Source organism: Necator americanus, chromosome X (assembly GCF_031761385.1).
Source record: "Necator americanus strain Aroian chromosome X, whole genome shotgun sequence".
Taxonomy (NCBI): Eukaryota; Metazoa; Nematoda; class Chromadorea; order Rhabditida; family Ancylostomatidae; genus Necator; species Necator americanus.
Genome location: NC_087376.1, coordinates 22021120 through 22044540, shown reverse-complemented (window position 1 = coordinate 22044540; position 23421 = coordinate 22021120). Strand labels below are relative to the sequence as shown.

The 23421-nt window shown below is 42.3% G+C and overlaps 2 protein-coding genes across 3 annotated transcripts; one reads left to right on the top strand and one right to left on the bottom strand.

Annotated features, from left to right (window-relative positions):
* Positions 1–2164: 2164 nt before the first annotated feature.
* RB195_024736 (uncharacterized protein) lies at positions 2165–3060 on the bottom strand (the record flags this gene model as incomplete). The annotated part of the gene is made up of 2 exons (XM_064212618.1): positions 2165–2784; positions 2853–3060. 2 exons carry the CDS (start codon positions 3058–3060, stop codon positions 2165–2167), a joined length of 828 nt encoding a protein of 275 aa, XP_064068499.1.
* A 303-nt stretch (positions 3061–3363) lies between these two features.
* On the top strand, positions 3364–21929 carry RB195_024735 (uncharacterized protein; the record flags this gene model as incomplete). Of its 2 annotated transcripts, XM_064212617.1 has the most annotated exons (9): positions 3364–3367; positions 4480–4582; positions 5491–5665; positions 5827–5955; positions 11273–11365; positions 12403–12477; positions 12531–12662; positions 16315–16408; positions 17407–17690. In XM_064212617.1, 9 exons carry the CDS (start codon positions 3364–3366, stop codon positions 17688–17690), a joined length of 1089 nt encoding a protein of 362 aa, XP_064068498.1. The 2 variants fall into 2 exon arrangements, with proteins under 2 accessions (XP_064068498.1, XP_064068497.1); XM_064212616.1 differs by lacking the exons at positions 3364–3367; positions 4480–4582; positions 16315–16408; positions 17407–17690 and adding exons at positions 5393–5424; positions 18674–18754; positions 21780–21929.
* Positions 21930–23421: the final 1492 nt, after the last annotated feature.

Genomic DNA, 23421 nt, shown 5'->3' with positions numbered 1-23421 from the left:
ATCGAAGTGTCCGAATGGATTTTCGATTAATCGCAACCGGGCGTGGGGCGCGTTGCAGTAGAGGACGTCGTAATCGCTTTCCGAATCCGTTTGTTCACAGTGATGCAGGGAGAGAAGAGCGAGATCCCACCCGTTTTTGTAATCTACGTTCCCGTATAGTCCTTGGTTGTCGGGAATCCATACCACGTCAGATTTGTGGGTGATACCTTTAACTGGTCCAAAAATATAGGTATAGGTAAGGTGAGCTGCTAGAAATTTCAGCAGCTGAACCAACACTATGTTCAGAAACCAAGCAATCCTAGTGCATCCGCTGTTTATGATAGGTCTTACATTGAACACTGAAGAATTTCAGAGGCTGTCTTGTAACTTCTAATAAAAATTCGCAACCTCACTGTCAAAAGTCACCTTGCGAGTTTTTATTAGAAGGTACAGGACAGCCAGACAGACAAGACAGAAAGGTGTTGCGCAGGCGGCTGCGCTCGAAGTGGTGATGAGGAGCGTAGCGGCTTGGATCGAGTGAGGACTCCTTCTACCACAGTTCATTGTTGCACTTCGCAATGGTTCCAACCGCTATCTCTACCGCGCCGCTTCGAGCGCATACGCAGCCGCATCGTGCTTCATGTCGTTTTGACCCTACTATAAATATTTTTGAGTGTGGAGACACTCCGTACCTAACAAATCTACACCACATAGCCGTACAGTCAGCATAGTAGAGACTATCCATCGACTTTGTTCACACCACGTAGGCTGGATCGCTGAAATGGGTGAGGCGTAAGGCAGAAGCAGCGGAATGGTCTACCGATGCAATTAAAGGCATCACCCCACGAAACAGGGGTCGAAAAAGGTTTCAGGTGGGTTATGCCTACTCGGGGTTGTAGATTATGGGGAGAAGGGTGATTCCGTTCACTTCTTCCTAATTGCCGTAAAAAAACTGCCCGGAAGATGTGGCTTCGAGCGTTCCGGATATCTATTTTCTACAACGAGTTCGATTGGAGCGCGCCAGCCTTGTGCACGCGCCGCACCTTCCGGACCGTTTTTACGGCAATTAGGAAGAAATGGACGGAATCACCCTCTCCCCCATAATCTACGGCCCTGTACAGGCATAACCCAGCTGAAACCCGCACTACCCCAGATTCGTGGGTGATGCCTTCAAGTGCTGCGCAGCGCTTACATATCCATTAATGCCACCCATTCTTCTTATGGATAAGTCGTCACAGGAGGTGCACGTTCCTAACAAAACGTTTCAATTTCAACGCTATCCTCATAATTATCCATACACATTCTGTTCTGAAAATAGTTGCAGGTCGCAAAAATAGCAACGAAAAAGATATCATAGGCAAGGGTGCGTATCGTTAGGTACCCGCAGCCTCCGCGACAACCTATCCTTGAGGGAAACAACTGGCAACGGCTATCGTTAATTGCTCTGCGCAGCAGCTAATAGCGGTAGCAGAGCATTGCGCTGCGTTCGCCTTACGCTCCGCCCATCACATCGTCCAACTTCGACCCTCATCGTCTAATGAGGTGCGAAACATGCCGCGCAGGAGCATCAGCGTTATCCCTGGTATTGCTTCTGAACGGAGTATCGATCGCTTACGTATAGAGATACATCGAACGATTGCATACGAAATCCCAGAAATAGAAAAAATAGTATTTTATTTATGTAAAACAAACAAATCGAAACTTTTGCAAACCACTGCAGTATCTTATATGGATTCAATAGTATGTATAAGTACAAACATACATGTATATCTTCTATATAGTTCTTTTTTTCAGTCAAATCTACGTCTTTCAAAAACCAGGTTCTCGGTTCTACACATTGGAATGTAACACGTGACAAATGTAACGCGTGTACGTGGATCTTGTCTCCGTAAATGCAAAGGCAATTTTCTTCCGCAGCAATAGAACGGGGAGCATTTCCTTTGCAGCGCCTTGGATGCACTTTGTTGGAAGGAATCCGCATCGCTAAGCTATGCGGACAAAGCTTCCTCCTGGTCCATACTCCAACATGAACAGACACACGTTGGCGGAATTTCGTTCAGCATTCTTTGTCTTTCAGACCTGCCATGTCGATTTTCGGTTGAAGAGGTACTGCTCGGCTCCTCTTGTGGAACCGTATCCTAATGCTAAGAAGAACTGGACGGTGGTCAGAGTCTAAAGCAACGTCTCAAACAGCTCTGGATTTTCCGATATCCGACTGAGGGATGTTCCTCGTCAGAACGTGATCGAGCAGAAGTTTGAGAGTCGTCATCTTGCGCTTGTGCTGCTCCTCTTGCGTTAATGGGGTTGTCCCTTGCCACGTAAGCTGATGGCGTCGATGATTACTCTTAAACGTGGAAGCGATAATGAGGCCTGCCTGTTCACTTAAGTCAAGCAGGCGGTCACCGTTGTCCCATGTGAGCTTCGCTGGATAATACCATCTTTCTAGCACATCAGATTGTTGTTCGAGTCCCATCCTGGTATTTGATTCGATTCCGACAATGACCACCTGCTGGCTTGGTATTTTAGACATCAACGCATTGAGTTCATCATAGAAGGCGTCCTTGCTGTTGTTCTCCGCGATTTCCGTAGGTGCATGGGCACTTCCGATCCAGAGTTTACGTCCTCTGCGATCCCGCAGTCGTACAAAGGCGCATCTAGACGACGTTGAGCCAAATTCCTTCACAAGGTTGTTGTAATCGTTCCTCACAGCTATCGCGCAGCCACCTACTTTCTTCTCATCGGTATCACCGCAGTATATAGTGTAATTTTCGATGCTGATGACGGGACGATCCTCATGCGTGTTTCCTGCAGTGCAGCAAACGGCACAAAGAGATATCGCAGAAGCCTAGATAGGGCGGTTTGTTGGAGTTCACTCGACAGTGTTCGGCAGTTCAGTGTGACGAAGCGAATGGCTTTTGCCAGAAATTCCATGCTCTCTTCAGGCAGTCGACCTTTCAGGTAGTGGGCTTTGGCGATATGCCGGACGACAGCACCTTTTTGCAGTGTATGGGAATCTTTCGCTATATGACAGTGCAGGTTATATAGCTCGTACGTTACCAATGCGTACAGTAGAACATTCATCCCTAATCGAGAAATGACGTGGAAGACACCACTTTTTACGACGATTTCGGTTGCAGTACGTCACCTTCGCGTACGCTCTCGCATCTTCAAGTCCAAGCGAGCGGAAAAAGATTTACGAAGTCCTCTCACCAACTTATTCAAATAAAACCAATGAGTAGAATATTGAGGGGATCGAAATGTGTACACAGAGACGAGTCCCAGCGTACCTCATAGGAACTAAAGCGGTTCCCTCGTTGATTAGTGAAAGACGAGCTGAACCAGGCTGGGTTCCGCCATCAACAATCCGAACTCTACCCTTTCGCTATGGGTTCGGCACCACGTCAAAATCGTGATACGCAAATGTCTTACATATGTCTTGCATTTCACATAATTTCACATAATCATAAAGTATTGAGTGCACACCGTCCTGCCTCCAGCTTTAGTTCGCTCTTGTAGCCGTCCTGATCCCCATTTTGACTGAAGTTTAGTGATAACTGTCCTGACTCGTAACAGAACTGATGAGCAAAAGACTCGACATATTCGGCTCGATCGATCCTCAGCATCCCTGGTGGCTCTCGGTCTCTGTTTTGTCCGCGTCCTTGTGGCGCGGCGTATTGATCGATCCGTTGGGCCGTGTTTGGTTGGCCTGTGTTAATGACGATGGGCTTGCAGAAGCTCCCAATCTCTCAGAGCTCTTACCGTTACATATATGATGTGATTGTTACTTCCTTACCTGCTATTTGTTGACGTATCTTTACACATTTTTTTTTAGCTAGATGCGGGGTTGAGTGCAAATTCATACCGTAATGGATGGAAGCGTTTCGCAAATAAATTACTAATGGGTGAAGTTGTTGAGGCTTGCGCAAAGTCACCCCTTTCTCATTACGAGACATTAACGTTCCGGGAAAATGTTGTTTTGGGGGGGGGCACCCAATGGCGCCCTTATTTCTGGACGCTCTATCTTACTTTTTTCTCTTTAGTGACTTTAGTTTGCACTTCATAGATCTAAGACTGATGCTTAGGTGTTAGGGTCCCGACTAATTTAGTTATTGACCTCCAGAAAAGCGCGCCACTGAGAGCCCCCCCCCCCCCCCCACCAACTACATCTTACTCAGCTTTTCTATAACCTTCCGCTGTCAACGCATTAATATGCAGTTCCTTGCAGAGTGTCGTATTCTCTTCTTGCTGGTTTGTTCCACCAACTCGCATTGTCGCAGCAAAGAAATCCTCTATAGATGGTGGCACTTATTCATCATCCATTATTGTTCAATCCTGTTCATTCGACACATCTCAACTCCAATATCCTTTTGTTACCCTTTTTTCAAATGCGGAGTTAAACTATTGGAAAATTTCCTAATTTTCTGGAATGTGCTAAGGATAGCTTTCGGAATTAATTGCGTGTTTTTTGTGCATTCGCTGCTGATCTTGGACACGTTTCAGAGCCGACGGACACGAGCACCGAGACGCCGTTACTGCGGTGCTGTGACACAGGCATATCGAATCCTTACGTGGATGTACTCGCCAGAATGGAGCAGCTCAATAGGTTCGTACCCTCATTCATGGCGCCATTATTTCTCGAAGTAAATAATTAAATCAATCGGTGCCCTAAGGATTAAGCATTAGTCTTAGAGGATCTATGACATGTGACCTAGTTACTCTAGTTACTAAGAGAAAAAAGTAAGAGCGTCGAGAAGCAAGGGTGCTAGTGTACAATGTAGACATCGTGGGGAAAATGTAGTTGGAGGATGAGTCCCCCCTCCAACTACATTTTCCCCACGATGTCTACGTTGTACACTAGCACTTTCACGACTTAGTGTAGTGAAGACATTTTTCCTGTTAAAAATGTTTTGTTTTTGTTATGGGCGGGTGTAGTGTAGCGGTTAGAGGTTCCGCTTCCTGCACGATCGATCGGAGGTTCGAATCCGCCCTAGTGCTCACCAAGCCTTCCATCCCTCTGGGGTCGATGAATTGGTACCAGACTTCTCTGGGAGGATAAAAGCACTGAATTGACAAATCGTCTAACCACCGCAAGTCATTGTATAGGCCAGATACACGTTCGTAAACCTCAAACGATTCTGAATTGAAGTGAACGTGGGGGCGCATCCCAAGCGGATTGATTAACGCCAGAAACTTTTAAACTTAATAATGTTTTATTATTTTCTTCTTCTTTTTGTCTTTTTGTCTTCTTTTTGAGAAAATGAATTTTGAAAATTGAAATTTTGAAGATGTGTCTTTCTTTTGTTGAGTGTTACCAATGCCATTGCCACAGAAATCGAACAGTTGTCGATAGAAGTTTGTCTAAGCTATATGCGTGCTTTGGATCAAGAATTAGTTCTGTAATGGCTGTGTTGTTATGCCAGCCTTGGCTGAAGCTAGTGTAATGTGGTACTCTTCTTAAAACGAGAAAAAAAAATAATGAGATTCACCTCCGCTATTAGTCGTTCTTTTTAGGTCAAGCGAGGAGGACACAAGAAGTATGGCATCTCAAAAAAGTGCTTCCAGTGGAAGTCCCAAAGGACATGAACCGAGTTTGGCTGAAGATGATGAAGAGGACCTTTGGGGCGTTTGGGGTGAAGTCATTCACAAATGGGAAGTCGAAGTTAAGAAGAACCCCTCTTCTATCAAGGTGCTGTTCAAACTTACTTATCTACGGTCACTCAGTCGTTTCGCTCCGTTATGAAACCTAATTATTCGTTCATACTCGAAAAGGTCCTTACATCATTTGTCATTTCTTTATTTTACAAGTTGCAGCATTCTGCATGCAGATTGTACCAGCTTTCTTTTCAGACCTTGGTGAAGCGGGGTATTCCACAACATTTTCGGACGATTGCGTGGCAGTTGTTGTCAAATGCATCGGTTTCTTCCATCCATGAGGTCTACTCAGATTATATGCGACAGTCATCTATTTATGAGAAGGTATTGCTAGCAGCACATTTCACTCATACCTTTTCTCTTGTTATATTCAGCGTAGATTCACCCACCTGCTACCTTTTCTCTACATGTCCAATCTCATGTTCATTGTCACAGGAGAACATCGATCACCTGCACCTACATAGATGCGATTGTCGGAGCCAGTGCTACGACCCCTTCACTTTTGGACAGTTGGTGAAGGGATCATTACTGCACCCCATGAACCATAAATGCGATAGTGGGAGCAGGTGCTCCGATCCCCTACACATTTGGATGGTTGGGGGAAGGATCCGCTCACTTTCGGACGTTTGGTGGAAGGGCCCCTTTCACTTTTGGCGAAGGGATCCTCATCACTCGGGCTGTAGTTACGAGTTAGACCCCTTTCACCTGTCGAGGGTCCTGCTCTTCCCTATCGCACCTACACCATGAACTAGACCCCTTCACCTGAAGAATGTCCGGCTCCTCCCTATCGCATCTATGTTCACCTGTATCATACGTGATTTTGTTGTTCTTCGAGTTGCTCAAGTGGATGCCACTAATTCCATTTGTGCCAAAAATTGTTCAGCGGTCTCTCTTTTTAGGAGAGAGACAAACAGCATAGTATCCTTCACTGATGGATTGTGGTTCACTTCGTGAAGAGGCTTGACGACCGGGTAGGTGGTCCTCCTGTAATGCGCTTGGTATCGCGTGGAACCCAGTCGCTTTCGACTCTGGTCCAATGGTTATCCTTGAGGTGCATTACTTGTCTGATCCATTTTACACTTCGCTCTATGTAGCAGGACTACCAGTTACCTCAAACTCAGATATTTATATTCAGATCATATATTTATTACCGGAGGGACGTCAGCTTCCGTTGCCCTCCCGACACACACCCGCTTCTCACGTGTGCTGCACTGGGGGCGACAGAAGCTTCGATACAAGGTTGGCAACAGATCGAAGTTCCATGTTGCTTTTCGCGAATATAACAACATCGTTGGAGTACTAGAGAACAGTCAAGGGGCACTCTGATGGTGCTAAGATGATATCGGGAGGGTACTTATCGACTGTTTTTCGCATGATGTCATCAGTGGCAAAGTTGAAGGGGAATGGTCCAGCAACTGTCACTTATCTTACTGCAGTTACCACTTCAAACGGCTTTGTACAACCGGCTGCTGTTCAAACTGCAGCATTTGCTCGTTGATTCATGTCATCAAGTAGGCGATCGAACATTCTCGGTACTTCAACGGCGCGCCCGCTGAGAATACTCGAAGAGAAGAGTCGAAAGCGGCTTCAACGTCCTGAAAGGGTAATGAGTCCGATGAGGTCTGTGTGCTCACACAAGTCGACCAGACGGTTACCGTTATCCCATGTACGCTCCGCTAGGTAATACCTTTTTCTAGCACATCGGATTGATGTTCAAATCCCATCTTGGTGTTTGCTTCGATTCCGACAATGACCACCTGGTTGCTGGATATTTTAGACATCAACACATTGAGTTCATCATAGAAGGCGTTTTTATTGTTGTTCTCCGCGATTTCCGTAGGTGCATGGGCACTTACGATCCAGTGTTTACGTCCTCTGCGATCGCACGATCATACAAAAGGGCATCCAGAAGCACTTCTGCCAAATTCCTCCACTAAGTTGTTGAAGTCGTTCCTGCGCAGTCTCCTATCTTCTTTTCATCAGCATAGTTGAAGTAGATAGCGTAGTCTCCGATACTGACGGCGAACCTTTCTCTGATGCATGTTTCCTGCTAGCGGCGCAGAGAGATATCTTGGAAGCCTAGATAAGTCGACTTGTTGGAGTTCATTCGACAGTGTTAAACGTTACGAAACAAATGGTTGTTGCCAAGGATTCAATGCTCCCTTCAGGCGGTTGACCTTTCAGGTTACGGGTTTTGGTGATGTGCTGGACAATAATATCTTTTGGGATGGAAACCTTGCGCCTTATAATTGTACAGCTTATATAGCTCGTACGTTCCCATTGCGTTCACTCAAACGTCTGATTGCGTTTAGTGAAAGCAGGGCCACCACAAGCAGGTAGTAGTCAGATATGTATACGCGGTCCTATATATACATGTATATCTTTATATATATGTATCTTTATATATATATATATATATATATATATATATATATATATACTTTCCTTTCACTTAAATCAACTACATATAATCGGAGGTGAAGTAAGAATTACTAATTCATCTTAGAAAGGGGAACATTTCAGAATGAAAATATGTAGCTTTAGATTTATTGGAAACGCCGACCGACAAAGGTTTAGCAATTTCTCAGTTCTTTTACTGTTTGCGTTACTTTTGCCTTCCCTTTTTGCTCTTTTGTCATGCTTTACACTTTTTTAAACGAAATTCTTTGTTTTAGGCGTGGATAAGAAGCAAACAATTATTCTAAGTGCGCTGGAGTTAATTATCAAGGCCGCTTCTACGGGTGAAGAAGAGATGTTGTTGTCCCTTATAATATTCATCGAACTACTCTTACAAGAATTTGTCAATGTTTCGAGAATTAAAAAGATATCATGGAGCTGATGTCATGATGCTGGATGTTGGCGACCTAAGAGAAATACGTAAGGAATTGATAACAGGATTTTGAGGGAAGTTTTTATCAATCCGCTTCTAGGCAGTCGATGTTCAAAGGATCTAGTTAATTTTTCAAAGATTTCTGTGGCATTTGGCATATGTATCTCCATCAATTCTGAACTATATGTAGCTCGACGAATCACTGAATAGCACATATGCTTAATCCTGTTCCGTTTAATGCAATTGTGCGGTTTTTGCAAATACTGTTAAGGTCTCTTTCTCATACTTTAGAAGAAGAAACCAACGGTTTTTACAAGATGTTTCACCAAATAGTCGGCCTGCATATATACGACGTTGGACGGTCCTGGGCGACACACAGAAATCTTCGAAAATTTAGATTTCTTTGAAAATTGACTGGTTGAACGGGTATAGCTATCAACTTTTCTAAGAACTTAGATATCAATTCTCTCAGCAGGTGTATATATGTGCATGTATGTGTGTGTGTGTCACGAAATTCCAAAAAGGGAGAGAGACAGGTCCCACGGCGTCGGATTGGTGCGCTGACATCAGAAAGCTATAGAATGGGATGCCACGGGTTTCACGGCGTCGGATTGGCGTACCGTGGTGCGGTAGTATCGCGCAGTAACTACGTGTGAAGATCGCAAAAGATTAATGAGACGTGTAACAGTTTCATAGTTGTGACCACTCCTCGTGCTGCTTTTCACCTCTATGACTCCTCCGCCTGTCTATTTCTTGGCACGTTTGTCTCCTTTGGTAACCCACCTTCTTCAGAAAGTGGCAACGGGGCGGTCGTTAGATACCCACGGCCGATTATGTGCAGCCGAGTAAGTGCCCGCAGAAGAAACTGTTGGTAGACCAGAGCAAGCATATTTTGGGCTCCCTGCGATCATCAAGCCACTCTCCCCAATCACCATGTTACCGAGGTCGTGCGCCGTGTTTGTATTGCAATTATTTGGAAGAGTTGGCTTCTAGGAGTGTTCTAGAACAAAAAGGTAAGAACGTAGCAATGCAGAAGATGGGAAAAAACACAAAAAAAAATTAAAATGCTGATGATTACCTAGACTGCCTGCATCTGTATACAAGAGAACATCCCCCATTCATCAATGTTTCAAACACTCTTTGTTTTCGTGATGAATTGCCTAAAGAACTAGTTTCCAAAAAAAAAATCTTTTTTCATGCAAAAGCTGAAACTTCCACGCCTTGTTTGTGAGAACTTCATTGACGACATCCAACTTGCTGTCAGAATGCGAACCTTTAGTCAAGAACTTCTTGAACAAACAGTCCACTACGGTACATTCGAAAGCATTTCCATCACTTTACACTTTAATTAAATTTTGAACTGAATCCTTGTCTGCATCTTGGGCAAATTTGAATTCATCGAGCAATAACTATTTTGACAGCATTTATATTTCTATCCGATTATCTATTATTTATCTACTACATGCTCTGATAATCTGAAATCAAACAAAATATATCGGTATTAGTTGACACATCTTTTCACTTTATCTTCTCCAGCCTTGAGACTTAAGAGTTCCGATTTGCTTGTTTTGCACAAATAAAAAAAAAAGTTTTCTACTTCTGGCATTTCTTGTGGAATCGTTCTATTCATCTCTGTACATGAACTATCGATACTCCGTACAGAGGCAATAGGAGGGATAGCATGGCCCTGCGAAACATGTTTCACACATTATTAGACGATGTGGGATGCCGATAGACAATGTATGGGCGGGGCATAAAGCAAACGCAGCACAATGGTCTGCTGATACTGCTAACTGCTGCGCAGCGCAATTAACGATCGTGGTTCCCGGTTATTTCCCTTGAGGATAAACTGTCGCGAAAGCTGTGGTACCTAACGATACGCACTCAAAGTTCCCACTTCTCAAAACCTATCGTATTCTTGCAATAGTGCTCGGATAAGCCTTATCACGGACAAGAGTTTTTTCTTCTTTGTATCCGAGAAAACGGCTTTGATAATTAGCCCCTGCATAGTTAGAACAACGTTTTGCCTTTGACCCACATCTTAAACAAATTTTTTTTAAGAAAGAAGAAAAGAAGGTGCAACAAAAGACAAAAGTAACAATGCGAGAACTGAAAAACTGATACCCGTTTGTTTGCGCTATTCTCAACAAAGGTAAAACTTCAGTTTTTCCTCCTGCAGTTTTCGTCTTTTTTGAATAGGTTTATTACTTTCGTCTATATGTACTGGATGTAACTAAATGTAAATGAAAAATCGGAGCAGAGTTTAGAAGAGGAAAAGAACCTTAACTTCTTAAAAATTTATATATATATATATATGTATATATATATGTGTGTATATATATATATATATATATATATATGTATATATGTATATATATATATATATATATATATATATATATATATATATATATATGTCGGTCAACGGTGGATCGAAAATGAAGAATGGGTCTTCTAGAGATGATGGAATTAGCGCGAAATGTTGAGAACTCTTCCAGCGTTTGGGACTAGTGACAGGACGAAGATCATCCATTTAGTGTGATTGACGAAAGTATATATATACGTATATATATATATATATATATATATATATATATATATATATGGAGAAGAAGAGTTTTCAAAACAAAACAAACGTATATATATATATATATATATATATACATATATATAAAGAACAAGAAAGTGATAACATTTTGGCTTTTAGCAATGAAAGAGAAATTGCTGCAGAAGTTGATGGTTGCTTCGGTAATTTAGTGAATTGGTGGAAGATTTCTTGTCATTATCTTCTATTTTCTTAACATTTTTCAGGTTATACAGCGAGACATTCCGCGAACGTACCCTGAGCTGGAGTTCTTCAAAGATGGCGGTCGAGGGCAAGCATCCCTTTTCAACGTTATGAAGGTTGGTAATCGTTTAATCATAATACTTCACTAATCTTTATTAATTTCACTTCCGCAGCTTTTTATAAGTATATTGTTAGTTGTACACTTCAGCATCTCGTCTCATAAATGTAACCATTTCGGAGAATGTTTCAGTGCAAGATGTGTTTGAGCAGAATTCACTCAGATGTAGACGCAACTCTTTCTGCTGCAGTCTTCTTGTTCTTTGCTTTCGTTGAAAGCAGATTAACGTTCATTGCCAAAATTAAACGTTTTGAAGGCAGGGTACCACGAAATTGACGATTTTGGGGTCTTTGTGGTTGTTCAATTCCCCTCGTCTCTAAAAACGTCTCTAAAAACCGCACGTGCTGCTTTAGTTATTACGTTTTACGCTAGAACGCGCCACATTTGCACATGCTCTGATCCCTTCAGTAGCCTACTCATTGCTTTCACTTTAATAAGCTTCCAAGCAAACCTCATTGGTTCAGACCGCTCGTTCACGTACGAGCACACGTGTGGTGTGTTCGCACCGTATTTCAGGACAGTTAAGGAGAATTGATTGTCGCCACGCTCATATAATAGTCTACAATTGAAGGATATTGTCAAGCAGAGACTCCAACGTAAATTTCGCAGTATGAAGCCATTAAATAAATATTAATAGGTCAATTTTTATTTTGAAATTCATTTTTTTGTTCCACCTGCTCTATACGAGATCTTGCCACAAGCAAGTAGAAAAGGACTTGTTTTTTAATGTTGTTTTGTTATTCATCTATTTCTTTAGTTATGCTTTCACATAACTTTTGTTGTTGGGCATTTGTCGTAGTTTTGAAGTGCTTCTCTTTGTGAAAATTAGAAAAGATTTATGGCTCATGAGGTGAAGTTTTGCTCGAGATATCTGTTAGTGGACATACAGAACGAGTGATGTGTAGTCGTCAGCGGACTCTCACCACACTAAAAATATCTAAATTCTCTTCCGTTTGATGGTCGTATCAGCACGCGTGCGACGTTCGTTTGTTGCAAGCTTAGGGACTTGTTTTTGTGCAGTATTATAATCTTAAGGCATATTCTATCCATGACAAAGAAGTCGGATACTGCCAAGGAAGCGCCTTCATTGTAGGTCTCCTGCTCCTGCAGGTGAAAGCCTTTTGTTGATGCTTAAATTCCCCAGTTCTGTACTTCAATTTCAGATGCCGGAAGAGGAGGCGTTTGCCGTTTTGGTTCGTTTGATGGAAAATTATCGACTTCGTGAGCTGTACAAACCTGCGATGACCGATCTCGGATTGTGCATGTTTCAGCTCGAATGTCTTGTCCAGGAACAGGTATATTGTCCACCAATATTATGTGCACGCTCGTTCAAATCATAAGAGCAAAACTCAAATATTGCTTCTGATTACTAGTCCCACTGAATTTCGTAGACGTTAACATGTCCATTCCAGTTCAGTGGAGGTCATAACATTACTTTGTGCATTTCTTGTAGATGTAAGTAACAGCGGAAGCTGCCGGCTTCGTTTTGCGCTGGTAACACCTTTTTCAACAGATACTAGTACTATGATACTACTTCAACTGAAGAAGCAAGAAATGCTTAAATATCAAGACAAAAAATGAGTTGTCCCAGAGATTATTCTAAAATTGTAGAGATAACCTAAAATGTACGAAAGTTTTCCGGAAAGGGTGTGGTTAGTGCAGTGCAAACTAATGTTTTGTTTTACATGCAATAACCACACCCTTTCCGGGAACATACTAACTAATGTAAAACAAAACATTAGTTTTGTTTTACAGTTTTAGGTCCCTATAAAAAACCCTTGCGACTCGTAGTTGTGGTACGTGGTGGCCTGTTGCGTTACCAAATCCAGCAAATGAGGTAAGCACTAGCCGATGTGTTGCTGTTTGAGTTTACCCACCGTTTGTATGCTTTCTGTAGGGTGATAAGTCTCTTGAGAGAATGAATCAGTGATGGCTTTGATTTTTCCGGGCTCTGCCGAAGGCGAAAGCGCCGAAAGTAGTTGATAAATATCGATACCAATCTTGGCCACAGCTCAAGCAAATCAATGAGAATTATTATTTGTTACGTTTCTACTGGTAACAGGTCTAGGCTTATATCAATAATGTCAGCGATTGCCTTAATGCAGCTTCTGCGAGATGCCCATATCCACAATCAAATACCCTGCAGTATTCCTGGCATTCCATAAACCCTAAGTGGTAGGTTTGCAGCGAAGCTGCAAAAATCAATGAATTCGATCATTGTTGCAAGGTATCTCTCTCGGGCTATTCGTATCCGTGAGCGGCGTCGTCGATTACCCTCAAGATTCAAACTCCTCCCAACTTGTACACGATACAAAAGGAGAAAACGAAGCATTGTCTAAGCCAGTGTTTTACCTTCTCCTCGCCTTCTCTACCTCCTCATCGCCGCGCACTAGGGCACTGTTGAACATGTTTCTGCGTCCTCTCATTTAAACGTTAACTGAAATTTCATTACACCTTTCTGGAAGTTCCTCCTGTGCGATGAAAGGTGCAAACCTGTGGCCGTTAGCGGCAAATTAGCAGACTTTGCAATGGGTCGGTTCAGTTAGGTCGTTGTTTAGCATTGACGTTTTCTTAATAGCTGAGTGTCCGTGAGAATTCGCATCGGATAGGCACACAAACAGATGGGCAATTTTTCGTTTTATATTTGTAGTAGTAGATAGGCGAGTGTATGCCTGTGCTTATCATCTGAATATGTGACAAAGCGGTAACTTCAGTTGTTGAATGTACAGCTGTTCGTACTTTTATTCCACGACGAAACTCACCTAATTTAGAGGTATCCCTGGAACAACATTTTGTTTTCGAGTAGTACGTGCATCACAACTCGCACCACTTTGGTGATGGTCCACATTGCTGGTTTTTGCTTTGGTATTGCCACTGGAGGCCACCTAATAGTCTTCCGGAATCGAGTGCGCCCACATGTCTCTGTCTGTTTATTCTTCGCTTTTGCTCTGAAGTTACATGCTTTTAATCCATTGTGCACATTCTTTGTAATTGGCGCATAGGAGTGAAGCACTTTTCAACCTTTTTTTTTTTGGTCTCACGTTTGATTCCAGCTCTTTCATTTTGTAGGAATAATTGCCTTGCACAATTCTTTTTGTAATTTGATTTAGGGCAACCGTTAATTTCATAAAAGCTGTGAAAAATGTAAAAATGAAGCAAAGGATGACACGAAGAGGGTGACGCAGATGTTGACCACGCTGTCCTCAACGTGTCAGACTGTTCACGTCTAAAATCTCTTATTGGAATTTCAGTTGCAGATATAAAAATGAGAGAGTGAAAACTAAACGCACTGTTTTCTCCATTTGTAGCTGCTCTTAGAGTATCAGATGCAACGCACCAACATCCCGCTCGCTTTTCTAATAGCGTCCTTAACATAATATATCCATGTGTATTTGTTGGCTTGAGCTCTTGCTGTTGTCATACGGTTGGTAGCGTGCATGGCTTGTTTGACTCAAACTTTGGACGGATGTCAGCAACCTAGCGCTTATCCTCATCTTCGCTCAGGTGTACTGTTCCTTGAGCATATCAAAGCCCATCTTGGTTCGCTTTTCGGCTAGAGCTCGCACGTAATCTACGGATCGATCTTTATACTCCGAAAAGCGTTACGACTTCCCTAACTGAATTTCCGCGGCGAGTGTCTTCAGACCTCTTTTCACCACTTCCGTCCCGAACTTTCTTTTACGACCTGGACGTCTTTCCTAGTTTGGTTCTAAGAGCATCCTCAAGGCAACTTGGACAAGACGATCTGACAAGTCTCTAAGTGAACGAGAAAGCCGGAAAAGATGTTGTTTTTCACTTGTTACTTGCCTGTGCAGCTTATCTACTTCTGGGTAGCGTTTTTCACTTGTATTTGCCGGTACACCATACACTGTTCGATATCTCCGTAAAGTTCTTCGTTTTGGCTTACCATTCGCCAAAAGTACCCGTTATTCAAACAGCTTCCACTTCTTGCAATCGTATATTTCTATCAGAGGAAGTTGCCTAAGTCGTAGACGAACGAGGCGTCGACGAAAACGCGCAGGTCTCCGATCCATCATGATAAGGCGAATAGCGTATGGGTGGAATCGCAGCTTGACTTCATCAATGGGGCTCGACTGCAGGTCATTTGTTAAGAACTGGCCCTAGCGCACCTTTGCTGGATATCTCTCTCGTAGCAGCCGTCGTTTCTAAGCGTTTTACTTAGACAACATAGCTCATCAACCAATTCAATCGGTTGTCTGTCCGTCGGTATTCTCTGGGAAACCTACACCTACTTGCATTATCAGAACGGAATCCTAATTTTCATGCTGCTGATAGTTTCGAAACAAATTAACAACAGATTGCTTGAACACGACATTGACAGAGACGTCCTGATTTCTGCTAGAACGACAACAACGGGACACTACTCCACTATTCTTGACGTCATTGACGACAAACAAGAAAGGTCCCGCTGCTCTTTGTCTCCTTTCAGTTTTCATTTCAAACAGTCAGTCAAGTACTTACGGCTTGTGCTCGAACCGCAGTAGTTATTCTTTGGATCATGTCGTGAATGAAGCGGATACAGCTTCCTGAACCCGTGTTTAATAAGATTTCTTCAGTTGAATAAACACGCTCAAGCGGAGAAATGTTCCTCGGTTAGATATTATACATTCATATAAAATAAAGAATTGTCTGTGCATAAACACATCACACAAGAGGAATATGTTTCCACATGTTTTAGCACTGGAAACATCTTTGCTACCAACGGTTAATTCCTGCAACGAAGTGCCGTTGTACCGAGTTTGCGTCAGCAAAATAATCAAAATTTATTGAATGGCACGATTGGAAAAAGAAGTCACTGATGACTTCATTCCTTTCCATTGTATTTGTCCTCCCAAAAACCTTCAGGCTGGAATGTCATCGGCGTGAAGCACGTTTAGACGGCTGCCTCGATGGAGAATGTCGAACCTTCAATGGACTTCTCCTTAGAAGCCTACCACAAAAGTTCCGGACATCGCTGTCACACTTCGATCAACTCTCCTGAGAATTAGCACTGGTCAGTCATCTATGCTTTTGAACGGAGGTCAGCTTGTTCATCATGTATCGTTTCTTCGCGATATTTGATAAGGCGATCTAGTAGGACCCGCTCAAAAACCTTGTACATCGCACGCAGCAAAGATATTGCTGGGTAGTTCTTGGGTTCTTGACGGATAACTTCTTGTGGAGCAGAATTCTGATGGTATGTTTCCAGGGGTCAGGTATTTTTTTAAAGGGGTTGCGGCAGATTCTCCGCAAACGCCTCCGAGACAGTACGTGTCCAGCGGATATGTCCGGGGATACGCTCGACAAAGTCACAAGCTCAATTCGTTCATTGAGACGTAGACAACCGTCTTAGATACTTTTCTGACCATAGAGACGCAAAGAACAACAGAGTTGTAGGGAAATATTTGAAGGAAAATCGTGTAGTCGCTGGAATTACCGAATACATTAAAGGCAGCATGCGATGAATCTGACGTAGTATGGAGCTCTATGGGAAAGCTTCTATTCGGGGTCGTAGATTGCGGAAAACCACGCTGTTCCACTCACCTCTGCGTGATCGTCGCAATCGGGTGCGTGTAAAGAGGGTCCCTGCGGCTTTTCGAGCGTGCCCTGATCATATTCTGATCATGTCTCAGCAGAGCAATTAGCGATGGTGCGAGGAAGAGTTTTGCCTTGGTTGGTACCTAAATACCTGACTCAGCTACCGCTAAGCATCATATGCTGCATCACCGGATAGATTATAATTCACAATCGGGTGCGTGTAAAGAGGGTCCCTGCGACTTTTCGAGCGTGCCCTGATCATATTCTGATCATGTCTCAGCAGAGCAATTAGCGATGGTGCGAGGAAGAGTTTTGCCTTGGTTGGTACCTAAATACCTGACTCAGCTCACTTACCGCTAAGCATCATATGCTGCATAACCGGATAGATTATAATTCACGAGCTACTAAATTGTTGTGGAGAATCAGACATATCCATTGGAATTTTGTGATGTGAGCTGATTTCAACGTTGTAACCATACCAGAAGCAATAGAAATCTTCAGGTGAAATAAGAGAGGAGATTGGGGGAACGGTGAAGAGGGTCCCGGCGGATTCTCCGCGAATGCCTCCGAGACATAACGTGCCCAGTGGATATGCCGGCGGATACGCGAGCATACCTCGAAGAGGTCACGCTCCAGTCGTTCATGAAGACGCAGACGACCGTCTTAGATGTTCTTCTAGCCAAAGAGGCGCAGAAAACTGCGGAGTTACAAGAAAATATGCAAAGAAGAGTGGTATGAGCTCTGATATCGCTTTCAGAAAGCCTAGAAATCTTACCAAATCTTAACTCTTTCTTCTTGTAAGGTTCAAGAAGTCAGAGATACAGATACGAATAAGTCAAAGAATAATAGAGTTAGATAGAAGTACATGGGATTTTGAATGGTGTTCTAATAAAGAAAGGGAGTGAGTTTGTCTTTATATCACCTTCAGAAAGTCTAGAAATCTTACCAAATTTGAACTCTTTTTCTTCCGTAAGTTTCAAGAAGTCAGAGATACAGAAGGTCCCTCTATCCAGAAATAAATTAGGCTACAAAAAGCTTGGGAGTTACAGGATAACGATAATTCTCATTACCGTTACTTTTGAAACCTGGAATGTTCCGTTCTAACCAAAATTTTTATGCACGTAATTTGAAGCTATTAGATACATCCTTATCTCATATTTCACGTTAGGATTTCTCTTGCTTCTGGTACGATTACTAACTTGAGTGAATTATATCCTAGCTGGTGATGCAGCGTATGATTAGCGGTAGGTAAGTAGAGTCAGCTATTTAGGTACTAATGAAAGTGAATCTCTTTAGGAAACGCGCCATCGCTAATTGCTCTGACGAGGCATGACCGGGGCATGCTCGAAATTCCGCCGGGACCCTCTTTACACGCACCCAGGAAATTGCATGCAATAGCTCTAAATTCTAAATTAATTACTCTAAATCACGTACATGAATAAGTTCGTTATAAACGGAACATTCCAACTTTCAAAAGTAATGGGAATGAGGATTATTGTTTTCTTGTATGTTGAAAGCTTTTTTGTAGCCCAATTTGTTTCCAGACAGAAGGACTCTCTGTGTCCCTGACTTCTTATATGAAAAAGAGTTAATGTGATAAGGTTTCTAGGATTCCTGAAGGTAAAGTCTAGATAAAACTCGGTCATATCTTCTTACTACAAAATCACACAAAATGATATGTATTTTTAACTGCGTTGTTCTTTAATTTATTCGGTAGTTCCAACTAATTACACCATTCTTCTTTACATATTTCCTTATACCTGTGTAGGTCTTTGCGTCTTTTTGCTCAGAAGAGCATCTAGACTGTTCTCTGCGTCTCCGTGAACGACTGGAGCGTGATCTCATCGAGGTATGTTCGCGTATCGAACGACATATCCACTGGACAATTAATGTCTCGGAGGCATTCGCGGAGGATCCGTCAGGACCCTCTTTATCGTTCCCCCAAGAAACGAAATGTGAATTCTTCAATTCTTACAATGCGCGTTAGAATGCGCTTCTATGTACGTGTTCCGTTCCACTCAGCGGTCTATTCATTAGTTTAACTTGACCAGGCTGCAGGGGAGACCTTATGAATCCTTAAAGGCTCGCTCGTTGATGCGGTGCGTGCATACTAGTGGCGCGTTACAAAGCAAACTGTCGCAAAAAAAAGGCAGGTTTCGAGCCATCTTTTATGCGGTTACGGAGAGATGAGCGGAACCACCTGGTTTTCCGCAATTTGCCTCAATTTGACTCTGTATAACAGCTTTCCATATGGGAAATCCATACCACGTCAGATTCGTTGTATGCAGCCTTTGAAGAACAGTCTTGAAAGCACATGTAACCTTGTGTGCTTTTCTAATAAGAGAACAGGAGCGAGTTTTGTCTGGATACTATCTTCAGGAAGTCTAGGAACTTATCAAATGAATTCTTTTTCTTCCAGGTCAGAGATAATGAAGTTCTCTCTGTCTACAAATAAATTAGGCTACAAAAAGGCTTGGGATATACAGGATAACGATAGTCCTCATTCCTGTTACTTTTGAAAGCTGGAATGTTTCCTGTTTTCAACGGAAATCTTCGTATACGTAACTTGAAGCTGCTAGATGGAACTTTCTCTCATATTTCACGTAAGGATTTCTCCTGCATCTGGTAGGTTACAAATTTGAGATCACCTCACATCACAAAATTCCAGTGGATGTGTATGATTCTCCAAACAAATTAGTTGCAAGTTCCAAATTTAGTAGCTCATGAATTATATCCTAGCCGGTGTTGCAGCGCATGATTAGCGGTACGTATGCAGAGTCACCTATTTAGGTAGCAGCGAAGGTGTATCTCTTTTCTTTAGGACACGCGCCATAGGTAATTGCTGTGTCGAAGCATGATTCGTGCATGCTCAAAAATCAGCCTTTACACGTGTATATGGGTCCGATGCAGTGGCCACAAAAATTTGGGCAACGTTTTTATCATCGTGTTTTTGGTCCATTTTTCATTTTCTCTTGGTGGATACTCTTAATCTTGATAGATGTAGTCGAAGATGACGTAAGAAACTCGTAAAAAAGTGAAAATTGCGGGATGAAAGTATACAGTTTTAGATTTATTCAAAATAGTGGGGGCAAAAGTTTGGTAATTTCTTAGTTCTTGTATTCTTTGTGTTATTTTTGCCTTCTCTTATTGGTTCTTGTCATGTTCTACACCTTTTTTAAACAAATTTCTTTGTTTTAGACACGCCCAAAAAGCATAAAGTTACTCTAAATGTGCCTTAGATCTTTTTGTACATCGCCTAGTTGAATGTTGATAGCTACCAACTTCTCTAAGAACCCTGATATCAACTCTTTCAGTAGCTTTCAGGTTCGGCGACTTCTAGAAACCTTTAGGATAAATTCCCACTTCTCGAAACTTAACATATTCTAGCAATAGTACTTCGATAAACATTATAACGAACAACTTCTTGCTTCTTTGTCCGCGAGGGACGACTTTGACAGTTAACTCTTGCACATTTCGAGCAACTTCTTGCACTTTGCTTGTGTTTTAAAAGGAAAGAAATTTGCTGAGAAAGTAAAGAACATAATAAAAGAGCAACAAGAGAGATTAAACAGTTACGCAAACAATGCAAAAAAAAACAAAAAAAAAACAGAAAAAATCTGTCTCCCTAAACATCGGGTTGTTTTTGATTAATCGGAAATTGCATATTTTGCTTCTTCTAAACTTCGCCTTTTTGAATAGTGTTGCATTTCTTACATTACCTTCGATTATATTCACTAGATTTAACCAAAAGAAAATGAAAAATTGAAGCAAAAACAAACAAATTTTGTACAGCAGTGTTAACATTGACCGATATATACCGATCGAAAATAAAGAATAGAAGAGCTGCGTGAAATCACGGAGTTAGCGGCGAAATGTCGAACCTCTTTCTCCGCTCGGAATTCCTAAGGTGACGGTGATCATCGGTTCAATATGGAATGACGGAATGATGTAGGAGACGAGGACTTTCCAGTTTAGGAAAGCGTTGAAATCTTCACTTCACATTGCATCACCGATAGCAACTCCGTTGGGAGCTGTTACACTATCTTAGTAGAGTATAGACTCCTTTCGGGTTTTTATTTTCCAAGCGTGCCTTTTCTAATTTCTAATTGTTTCGTTCTTGACGTCCATTCGTTCTCACTATCGCTTTTCAGCTAACGACACAGCCTCTTTCCCAGACATTTCTCCTGTTTGAGATCACCAACAGTGGAAGAGACGTACAAAAATTGCTCGTAAATTTTTTTTACCGGTTGAAAGGCGATCTTCTTTCTAGGCATCAGAGCCGGAAACCCATTCAGAACACATTTACCCAAGAAATTGGCGTCGAAATGCTTTCTTTTGGTTCATATTCCAATATTAATCGACATTCTTTAGCAGTTTCTTCGTGTATTCCTCATCTTTCAGACTTGCTGTGCAAATCTAATGGGGAGTCTAAGTCTATCTAATGGTTGATGGGGAGTCCCCTTGCTGTAGCCCACCGTTAAACGGTTAAGTTAGCGGTGGTGGGAGTGGCGGTGAGATTTCTGATTGCTGTTTCCTGCAGTGCAGCAGGCACTCCATGTAAATATCGTTGTCTGAACATGGCGGCTTGTTGAAGTTCACTCGACATTGTCAGGAAGTTCAATGTTACGGAATGGATGTTTGTTGCCCAAGATTTCATCCATAATTTCCTCCTAGGTATTTGACCTGTCATGGTGTAGGCTCTTTTACTATGTTCTTGTAATATGGGATAATTGCGTTATGTAATAATGCAAGGAGGGCGGGTGTAGCGCAGCCGATTAGAGGTCTGCTGTAGCCGCACGGTCGATGGTTCGATAACCCCTTTGTGCAAACTAAGCCTTTCATCTCCCGGGGTTGATAAATTGGTACTTGTCTAGGAGGATGAAAACACTGACTTGAGTATAGGTCCCTCCCGCAAGTATAGGCCAACACCATTTCCAAAACCTCAGCGGTTGCGAATTGCAGTAAAATGCGTTGGCGAATGGCAAGTGGGTGCGGGACAAGAAGTACCCGCGAAAACTGGGTGACCGCTGTTCATCTGCCTGCAGCGCCGCGCGCCTCCGCGTAATTACGGTTTGCTCTCCACTAGGCAGCCTCCACGATTGAATGGGGGCACCTAGACCCTCTTGATATCGCTTGAGAAATGTCACACTTGTAAAGATCATAACAATAGTGTGCTGCAAGGAACATTTTTATGCTTGTGTTTTCATACATCCCATTCTATAATATGTCCCGTTATGTAACTTTAAAAAAACTAGATCAATGTTCTTTCAGAATTTTAGGTAGATGTATGATATACAGATATCATGCTATATAATAACGCGCTTAGTCCGCATGTGTAAGTGTTTGTCTGCGTGTCACGAAAATACCTTATAAAGATGCAAAATTTTCTATGCTTGGAAACCGAATTAGCGCCACTTACATGGTAAGCGGGCATTCTGACTCTACCTTTTCCTGAAGAGATTTCTCACAAAGAGTTTGTTCCGGGGAATGACCGATGCTATATTCTATAAAGCAGTGCTCGAGTGGTTGATGGAAAGAGTTGCGCGATTCCGTCCGGACACTGTCGATAGCTGCCGGCTTCATCACGACAATGCTGGGGCTCACACGGCGTTTTTGGTAAGAGAGGAATGCTTCTTAGCGAAGAAAAATGTGGGAACACTGGTGTCATCCTCGTCCACCTCTGTTCTGTGACCGCCAGACTTCTTTTCGTTTGCGATCCTTTTCGTTTTGTTAAAGAGAGTTCTTAAACGTTAAACATTCCGGAAGAGGACTTTAAAGGGTGCTTCGAACTGTGTCAGAACTCCTGGAACCGGTGTATCGATGCTTGTGGGACCTGCTTTGAAGACTTAAATGTATTTAGGAAAATGTTCAATAATTCAAATGATCCAGACGGCTATTGCGTAGAATCAAACTGTGAGTGTAATCTTTCAACACTATCGGATAAAGGATCTTTCTCGGGTTTTTTCCACAATGTAAAATGTTTCGTGATTACTGGCTGAGATTTAGACAAAAATCCATGATTAGATTGACATAATACCTACCCAACTTCGAGCTAAGTCAAAAAAGTTAGAAAGTGAACCACGTTAGGATCTACTACCAACCATTCTCATCTTTTACAAAATCTGTGGGGTACAAATGCCAATATCTTTTACCTCTACTCTAGAAATCAGCAGAAACATGCATACAATTTTTTTGCGTTTTTTGAGTTTTTTTTTTTGAGAATTTTTGAGAATTTTTTTCTGTTTTTTTTTTTTTTTTTTTTGAAATGCCCTTCGCGAACCTTCACATGTGTCTTGTACGAACGCTCAACAGCGCTTTAGAGGCTACCCACGTGATATCAGAAGTCTCTAAGAATTGCTTTGATTAGGTTGTTTGAGGCGCTGATAATGATTAAAACATTTGCTTCTCATCTCAACGTTGCTTTATTTAGTTCAACACACGTCTAATCTTAGGCAGGGGCTTGCTATCCCTGCACTGCAACTGGCAACCGATACCGAACTTGTGCCACGCGGGCCT